The following is a 9852-nucleotide window of genomic DNA, read 5'->3' on the forward strand; positions in this document are numbered from 1 at the left end:
TGATGACACAGAAGGCTGCAATGGAAGGGGGGAGCCGGGGCAGTTCTTTGTACTTTGCTCAACAACTGTGATTCACACTGCTTAGGATCTATCTTAACTATATGTAAAGGGGGGTACTTTTAATTCGGAATGATTCACAGAACACATCTTCTATTGACAGCACACTTTCTGAACTTTGTGCATGCTCCCTGTGAGTATTTCATACAAACTCGGGTATTTGTCTGAAATATTTTGTTTTTATATAAGTTTTCTATTTTTTAAACATATAATCCTGAACCTTCCCCTTGATTTATCTCCAGTCAACTTTATTTCTGCTTCTGGGTATCTAAACAGTTTTTCACAGGTTATCAAATTTTACAGAAAATAACACAATCACTCTACACAGGATTCTGACAGGCTGAGAATTGTACATGTGTGGTTTCTGTCTGTACTTGGAAGCTGCTGCCACCTGCAGTTTCCAAGCACCTGTATATAGAGCAACTTCCATATACATGAGATCATCTCATGTTAAGCACACTCTGAAACAGCTTAATCAAAGGGCACTTCTGCAACGGAGATGTCCTGTACTGCAGAACATCGATTAGAGCTCATTAATAGATGTGCATGTTGATTTTACCCATAACTGAAAGAATGTGCTTCTGTTGCAAACATAACCATGCTCTACTAATTCAGGGTTTTTAGCCTTTTTTTTTTTTTGGCTTGGTTTGGCTTGAATACGTGTTTTGGTTTTTCAATATAAACTAAGAAACTGAAAGCCAGCATTAAGGCAGGATGTTCAAACAGGTTATTAAAACCTCAGAATAAGAAAATAATGAGTAAGTGAGCTTACTTTCTGACTCCTGAAGGTATATTTCCCCCTTAACAAAAATGTTTCCCCTTGTTTTCATTAATCTCTTTGAATCAGCACATTGGGCTTCCATACCACAACTGCCTCTCTCTCACACATCTGAAACATGGACCACTTAACAAAAGGAGAGAGAAAAAGAAGAAATATTACAACATTCATAGCATACTGCCTACTAGAGGCCTGGCTACAATGACTAAAGTATGCTGCAGGGGGTCCACAACACTAAAATAAGTCATATTAAAAATATCAACAGTGACATTTTTGGCTACAAATCTCCCACAGAAAAATCAGCTTGATAGGCTTGTTCATCCTTTATGCAAGAACAGTTTTGGGGATACACATTATCCTGCTTCTTCAGCTGACCTTAAAACAACCAAGTTTAAAAGAGACATACATACTTCTAAGACTTCGAGCAAGCAAATCTTAATTATTGCAATTCTTTAATATGACTTTACAGTTGTTCTCCCTTTTGGTCGTGAGCTTCCTATTGCTTTAAGGAAGCCCATCTTCTTGCTCAATGATTTCTGTTTTGGAGGAAAACACATCTGCTAGCATGTGCTTTGGTATCTCAGACCCCCTAACTTTCAATGTGTAGCATGCATTCTCCACTTTGGCCAGACTCTGCTTCAAGGTGTAGAGTTTTTTAGAAACTTCATATGGTCCAGTGTTGCCGATGTATGAAAAGCCATCATATATTTGACGCAGGAACTGGCTCAGTTCGAACGGAGTATCTATGTCACCGTTGCCAACACTACTGATGCACATCCGCATCAGCTCTCCAGTTAGATCAGCCACTCCCAGGAGGTAATCTACAGGAGTCACCTTCAGGCACCAAATGTGGCTTTGTGAATTGAGACAATCAGAGGCAGGCTAGCAACAAATAGAGAAGAAAGCATAACTTAGAACACAGGGATATTTGGGAAAGGCAAGGAAAGCACAATCAAGGACAAGTAGCTTAAAATGTAGCAGGGGTAGCAATAAGATAGCATTGATTACAAGTGTAAATTAGGAACTGTTTTCCAGTTTTTACTTTTAGCATTTTCCATCAGCAGTAACAACTTCATTTTCATTGCATACCACACACTACTAAAATTTCTGGCTAATATCCTCTTTGTTTTCTTACTTCACTGTTTCTGCTGGGCTAAGTAAACTACTTGCTCTAGTGAATAATTGCCAAGGTTTCTTCATGGAAGGATCTGAGGCAGAAATAGTGATAGCTCAAAAGAAGCTACTTGATGCTTAGACAGGCTTGTTAGTCTGTATCCATTGTGGGTGCAGCGCCAACAAAGTTAGATTGCCTGAAACTAACACAAAGGACACCTCAGAGAATCTCTGAAGCTCATATTCGATTCTGCTAACAGAGATGACAATCTTGGTGGCCTTCACAAAGCTTTAGAGGTTCCCCTCACTTTTGGGCAAAGAACTGGCCCTGTTTTGTCACCAGTTTTGCAGGACACAGGCTAATGTAGCAACAATGGGTGGACAGAAAAACTAGTGAACATATATACTGTATTTATCCAAAAGGAACAATAGGTTCACCAGAAACGTGCTGTTTCCCACTCAAAGCTGAGATTCTCAGCATAAGAATTTCTCATCCAATACCAACTTTTGTATTCAGATAATATGATAATTGAATACACAGTTCTGGGCATACCAAATGAAGTTTCTGGGTAGGAGAGGTAAAATCAGAGCTTAAAAGCCCTAGTAGCTTAGAACAGACTATGAGAAACTCTGGGTCAGTCTTAAAACTATGTATCAGGAAATTTCCTACAAATAAGTTGCTGAGAAACTAATACCTAATTTCCTGGTACACTAAATCTCACATATTTCTCTACTTGAATCTTTCTGTTTTATTTGGGTCTAGATATCATAAATAATTCATTTGAAATTCAGTTATTCTAAGCTCCAAATGTGGATCCCACCCAATATTTAGGAGGTATCTGGCTTGCAAAAATAAATGGTCTTCTACCTACATACTTCCATGAGTCATTTGTAACAGCAGCACTGGGTTTGGTACTTGCTCTAGTAGGATTAATGTAACTTTTCTTGTCAGCAACTCAAACTGGACAAACATTATGATTAACAGAGCGTTAAGTACGACCCTTTTGAAAACATCAAGATGTTAAAACATCAGAGTCTGAGATGACTCAGTGTGCTTATCTTATCCCTATGACTCAAATTCAGCTTTTCAGAAACATTATGCAGCTGCTTGCTCAGGTTCCAGCTCTAAAGGTATTTATCACAATGCAGTCCTCATGAATCAATCAATGATAATTCGTTAAACATAGGCAAAATATAGGAAAGGCTGCTGGATCCACTGGAATTTCCTTTGTAACTAGAAAGACATCTGATGTACATCTTTCTGATATTCCCAAAAGAAAAAAATGCCAAGTGTAGACAAGCATGAGAATGTAATTCCCATGAGAATGTAAAAGCAGCCCTGCTGGATCAGAACCAATAGCCATCCAGACCTATCCAGCTTCCAACAGTGGCTGCTGGGTCAGATGTTTCTGGGAAGACTACGAACAGGGCATGAAGGCAGCAGCCTTTCCTCACAACTAATATTCAGAGGCATACTTCCTCTCACCCGGGAAGTTCCACCTGCTACCATGGCTAACAGCTATTGATAGAGCAATCCGATAAATCTGTCTAATCTCCTTCTAAAATCATCTAAACCCACAGACATTAAAACATCTTATGACTGTAAACTTCGGTCCCTGCCACACAAGGGGGGGGGGGATGCGTGGGCAAAGTGCGGTTTTTGAAAGCCGCACCAAAATAGGCACGCGGCGGCAGGATCACATAGATCCCGTGAGCCGCCGCGCACTTGTTCCCTGGCACGATCAGATGCCGGGGAGACCGGGCTGGGGAGACCAGGGAGAAAGCCACGAGACGGAGATGGAGGCTGCTGAACTGCGCATGTGTAAGCATGCGCAGTTCGGCCAGGAGCCTTGGATGCGCCGGCAGAAGGATGCGCCGGCGATCCCACGGCCGCGCTTGCCGCGGCCTTTCTGGTAAGTCCACCTCTAGGGGTGGTTCTTTTTTGCAGCGGGTTTTCAGCCTGAAGGGCCGGATCGGGGACGGGTGCGCGCTGCTTCCCAGATGTTGCTGTGCGATTGCGCCCGTTTGCTGCGCCCCAGATCCGTCCCTCTCCCGGCCCAAACCCTTACGTGTGACCGGGGCCTTCATTATGCAGTGTGTGAAAAAATAATCCTTTGCCTGCCCTGGATCTGTGTTCCAGCTTTTCATGGGTGCAGGTCTGTGTGCATGCCATGCGAAAAATATTAGCTCATTCCCCTAGGAAAGGTAAAATCTAAGACACCTATACGTGTACTTTGCATAAGAAGCAAACAAAAACACCCCAAACACATAGGCATGAACACAGGCTCTACCTTCACACCCACTAAAAATCCTTGCTCAGCACCAGCTTGTGCTATTTTACCAGGCTTCCGAGACTATCTTCGTAGCCTAGGGGCTAGAAACTTGCTAATTTTTAGAAGTTTAAATGATGATTGTGTGGATGCTTAGACATATTAAGGTCTGTGTAAGGTAATCTAGTCAGATGCTACCTATGCAGACCTTAGACCATGATGGTAAAAGGAAACAGCCAAGCCAGACTCAAGTGAGATTTGAATCCAGGCCCTTCACCCACTTCCAGCTAGAGAGCTCAACAGATCAGCAGAGAAAAAAACTGAATACGAATGCTGGACCTGAAAATAACAGGGAATCTCAGGTTAAGAAATATACCGACACGTACGTCCTACAACTGTTTTAGAAGATGGACCCAAAAGGAAGGAAATCTTCTGGACAACCCCCAAAAGTGGCAATACTGCTTGGAAAGAAACTTGGAGGGTTAAGAGAACCAGATACTTAACCCCTGAAAAAAGCTAAGGAATCGAAACGGGTGACTGAAGAACGGCTTCATCCTGTCGTTTTTTCCCCACAAGATGCCAGAAGAGTGGTCAGGGGACGTGACTCATAAGGGGTAATGCCTTGTCAGTCTGGGAGCCTCAAGGGAAAAGGTCATCAGCTGGCTTTATGGCAGGGTGGGTCCACACCCATGGCCACCACCTTCTTGGAAGTGCTTTACATTCCTTATCTTATCATCTGATCTTTTGTGGCTCCTTATAATTCCCATTTTAAAAAAAAGGAAAGCTAAAGTTGAGAAATTGGTCTTTGTTCACAAGCTACTAGGGGATACCCAGAATCAAATGAGATCTGAATCTAGATTTCCCATTTCATTTCAAAACTGCATTCACTGTGATTAATTTATCAAGGCATCACTGAAGAAGAAGCCTTCAGTGGCTGGAGTCCCTGATGTCGTTTTTAAGATAGTACTAACAAGATCTTGTACCTAAAAGAGTGATATTTTAGTTTCATTTTACATCACTGAATGACCAAAAGGGCTATGTGCTATATAAATTATGTATATTTAATACTGCATAGGGCTTTAATATAGCCATAAGAACATGCTGCTCTAGAGCGTCTTGACAGGTCCAGAGAAAAATGTCTAAGCAGCCGGGTGTGTGTGTGAAAATGTTCTAAATGATGGAATATCAAATAACATATTTTATATTAAACAACAATAGTGAATACACTGCAGATCATTAACACATCAACAAATATCCTTACCACCTTTGTTTCTTCTTCTTTGTCTTCTGCTTCAAATATAAGCTGCTTATTGATCTCCTCTATGCTAACTAATGTTCGGGTTTTGATAAAATACTGGAATGAGACTGCTTCTACATATTCCTGAAGCCCTGGTTGAAATGAAAAGAAGTAAAACACTTGATTATTGCACTGATTCATAATAAAAGACACAGTGATTATTCCTTAATGTATCAGTTTTTCTTATAACCAAGCCCTGGAGTTTCAACTGAATCTTGACAATAAAATTGGGGACTGACGATATTAATCACACACACACACACTGCATTGATCCCATATGGCAAAAGGAAAACAGCTGTGCACACAGGCAATGTAGTGCTGTACTTTCCTTTGTAGTTTACAAATTGCAGTGAGAATACCCATGTTTCAAGGCTGTGAGATTACAACAGTCTCTGTGCTGGACTATGGCCTTTATTCATAACTCTTGTATTTGTATATGTATCATATATAAATATTTGTAAATTTTGACTGTATTGACATTAGACATCCTTCTTTGTAAATTTTGACTGTATTGACATTGTTTGTAAATTTGACTGTATTGACATTAGACATCCTTCTGTGGTTTTAAATAACTTTAGAATATTTCTCTGAAACCCAAGGAACTCTTTTCAGTTCTGGGTCTGGCTCATTAACAGAAATTTGTCAGCACTAAATGACAGCAGATTCTTTGCAAAGAAAACTGACAGGTTCAAAACTGTTCTGTGCTTATAGCATATAACTATAGCCTCATTTAGTCAAACTTATTTTGCCATATTTAGGGTGAAATGTGTTGGATGTCAGTCCCATAGAAATCAAAGGAATATTGTTTCATGAAATGTCTTGGTTAAGACTTAATGCAAAACCATCCTTTTAGTTAATCATGGTTAGTTTATGAAACCAGGATTTGGCCCACAAGCAACCATTAAAAACCTGGTTTGCTTGAACAAATGCTGACTTGAGATCCAAAATAAATGATGGCCCAGGGTTCCATCCCGTGGCTGCTAATGCCATTTTACAAGCAGTTGTAGTTCTTAAAAATTGCCATGAGGCCCAGATCTGGATTTGGCACATGATGTGGCAGTCCCAGAAGCTCATCTCCCCCCCCCCTGGAGCCTTTTCAGTTGCTGAAACAGCCATGGGGGGCTGTTTCTGCACCAGAAAAGCCACAAGGGGGGGGGGGGAAAGAGCTCCTGGGGCCACCACACACACAATCTGGATCAAGGCCTCACAACATTAAAAAAAAAGTACTCGTAAAATTGTGTCGGTGGACATGGGATGGATATTCTGGAATATTCTGTAATATTTAGTTTGGCTCTGAGGCTTACTTTGTGATAGGGCTAGGCTAAAAAGAATAACTACTCCTACTTTGCTCAACTACAATTCCCAGTTCCAGCTACAGGATGTGCACCAGCAAAGCCTACACAGTCTGGGCCTTACATATCATTAGCAATACTCCTTCTATACATTTATGACTTTTACAGAAATGGGGGCTACACATGGCAGAAGTGGTCTTTTCCATGGTGTCATCCATACTTTGAAAATGCTCCCAGTAGAAACATATTTCGCTAACTCTCTGCTGGTATTTCGAAGTTACGTTAAAACCTGGCTTGTTCAAGAAGGTGTGTTTGTGGCAGCTGAAAGCAGATTTAATGTTTTTAATGAATTTAAGATGTCTTTTTCAGTTGCCAGTATTAGATTAGTAGTTGTCATTCATGCTAGGGTCAAGTGGCAGGTACTACAGCCATATCCTGATAAAAAGAATGCCTTGTAGAAGAAATAAGCATGATCTGTGGGGCAGCCCAACTATAGAACATGTGATATTGAAGAGAGATTTCCATTTCCATTATTTATTTCCGCTGATATAACCAGAAGTCTCAAGCATAGTTAAGCAAATTACAAGTGCACATCAATCATTTATACATAAACATTTCAATTTATTTATTTCGGCTTATATTCTACTGTCCCCGTGAATGGGCTCAGAATGGATGACAACAAAAGTTAAAACATTTCACAGTAAGAAAACACTTCATTAAAATCATCCGTAATAAATAATTTAAACAGATTTAAACTGAGCTATAAACAAAACAGATGGCACAGCGGTTTAATATGGCAGCCACTGTACCAGACAAGCTCTCCCATCAGACAATCACTCTTCTAAGGTCTCAGATTTTCCCTCCAACCTCCCTATGAATTTTCAGCTCCCCATCTGATAACTGGGTAGCCTTTAGGTAGCGTGTAACTCACTGGTTCTCAAAGTGGGCAATACCGCCCCCTTAGGGGTGCTAGAATGATCCAGGTGCAGATCCACAAACTGCATCTTTTTGTCCACTTCTTGAAGGCAGATGTCCAGGGGGGCGCTAAGTACTTTTTTTTTCTGAAAAGGGAGTGGTAGGCCAAATAAGTTTGGGAACCTCTGGTGTAACTCTTCTTAGTTGGTAAATAAACTTTTATTATAATGGTGTTGTCACACCTTCTTACTGTTTGATACTTTGTTAGCTTACACCCCAAATAAGGAACTGTGATTGAGGAGGGTCTGTACCTTTATAAATTCTCCATCAGAAATAGGCACCTAGGCACACCGAAAGTTGAAATGGAAATCAAATTTATTTGAACAAACAGGCAGGGTACAGAAATTATATTTACAAGTGAGTTTTGGTTAGAATTGGTAGAGAGAGGTTTTAAAAAATACACAAAACTGCTTCTATGCAACACTAGAGATATTCAGAGAGTAATTTTCCTTGGTTTACTTTGTTTTGATGTTGTTAGAGATGATTCACTGCTTTAACAGGGTTACAGATATTACTAGAGTGCCTACTTTTGAACTTGTCACTGGATGGTCACACAGACTTGAGATTTTATTAAGCTTTAACCCTATGTTTATAGACCAAGAGGTTTCCTATCTGCCCCCTCTTCCTCTGGCCAGATTGTTATTCTCTTAAGAGCAATAACCTCTTTTGACTTGCTTGAGGGACCTCTGTGCCTCCTCAAACCTTTTTGTCAAATCCCTATCAGGTGAACAGTCTCTCTAAACTGGTTAATCAGCTTCCAAACTGAGAATGTCTCATTCTCCACTCAAGTCGTGTTTCTGTGTTGCACACAAGGAGGTCGTGTTTCTGTGTTGCACACAAGGAGATTTCTCTCCATTCCACTCCACCTCCACTCTGGGGAGGTACTAACACTCCTTTGGCAGACTCACTGTCTCCACCCTAAGACTGTTATTTGCAGAGGCCACAACACACTTGCTCTGCTCCAGACAGGGCTTATCAGACCTTTCTCTTCAGAGTCCCTCACTAGGAATTTTCAGTAAACTCTCCTGTCTAGTTCCACTCCGACTCCAACTGATTCACCAACTGATTAACTCCAGTAAGCTGTCTTCACCCAATAAGAATGAGCTCCGTGAGTTGTCAATCATTTTTCAGCTAGCTCACCCTTTTCCCAGCAGCATTGCCTAAAAGTCTGTAATTGCTTGCTGACCGTTAGGTCATAGACCAAACTATGGGTCTTCACCTGATGGGCCATTTGAGGATGGAAGGCTCAGCAGGGGAGGCCAACAGATGGAATAATTAGATGCCTGCCGCCTCACCCAAAGGCCTGTTGGAACAGCTCCATTTTACAGGCCCTACAGCACTATAATAGGTCCCACAGGGCCCTGATCTCCAGTTGTAGCATCTTCCAACAGGTTGGGGCCAGGGCAGAAAAAGCCCTGACCCCGGTTGAGGCTAAATGGACGTTTATACAAACTTTTTAATAAAAATAAAGTTTAAAATAGTAAAACATTTCAATTGGGTTCCAACACGGAATTTAAAAGGAATTTGGATCTAAATTTGTGAATCCAGGAAACTAAATAAAACTTCTCCTTTATAACATTAATGTTTCAATCTATATATCTAATAACCACTCTTTGTGGATACTTATTTCCACCAACAGGGGGCTCACTCTCCCCCACCGCTTTTCCTACATAGTTAGGAGACTTCCTGGGTTTGCAGAAAGATCCAAAAAGTAAAAAAAAAAATCCCCTTCAGGGATGGTTGAATTTTCCCCAATACCTTTTGAAATGGCCTCTGCAGGGATCTGCTTCAGGCATCAACGGTGAGAGATTAGAATGTTTGGGGAGGGGGGGCTTCTAACTGGCTCTGCCAGTAAAAGGGTGGGGGAAGGGCCCTTTCCAGGCCTATTTCGGCCTTTCAGGGAGGGAGGGAGGGAGCATTGGGGCCAGGCCTGACAAGGGTTGCCAGTGCCAAGCTGGGGGATTCCTAGAGATTTTGAGGTGGACTCTAAGGGGGGCTGGGTTTGGGGAAGGGAGAGGCCTCAGCTGGGTATAATGCCACAGAGTCCACCCTCCAAAGCAGCCATTTTCT

At 41.4% G+C, this 9852-nt stretch overlaps 1 protein-coding gene across 2 annotated transcripts in view; it reads right to left on the reverse strand.

The window, feature by feature from the left end:
• Positions 1-683: 683 nt before the first annotated feature.
• Positions 684-9852, reverse strand: part of TSNAX (translin-associated factor X) — a 30089-nt gene continuing 20920 nt past the window's right edge. Inside the window, exons 5-6 of one of the 2 annotated variants that reach the window (XM_015416381.1) lie at positions 5483-5607; positions 684-1717 (exon numbers count right to left, since the gene is read on the reverse strand). In XM_015416381.1, coding sequence (XP_015271867.1) covers positions 1340-1717; positions 5483-5607 — 503 coding nt within the window. In that variant the 3' untranslated portion in view covers positions 684-1339. Of the gene's footprint in view, positions 1718-5479; positions 5608-9852 lie in introns of both variants that reach the window. The other variant, XM_015416380.1, reaches the window with a different exon arrangement.

The sequence above is a fragment of the Gekko japonicus genome, unplaced genomic scaffold, assembly GCF_001447785.1.
Source record: "Gekko japonicus isolate JY-2015 unplaced genomic scaffold, Gekko_japonicus_V1.1 scaffold1401, whole genome shotgun sequence".
Classification (NCBI taxonomy): domain Eukaryota; kingdom Metazoa; phylum Chordata; class Lepidosauria; order Squamata; family Gekkonidae; genus Gekko; species Gekko japonicus.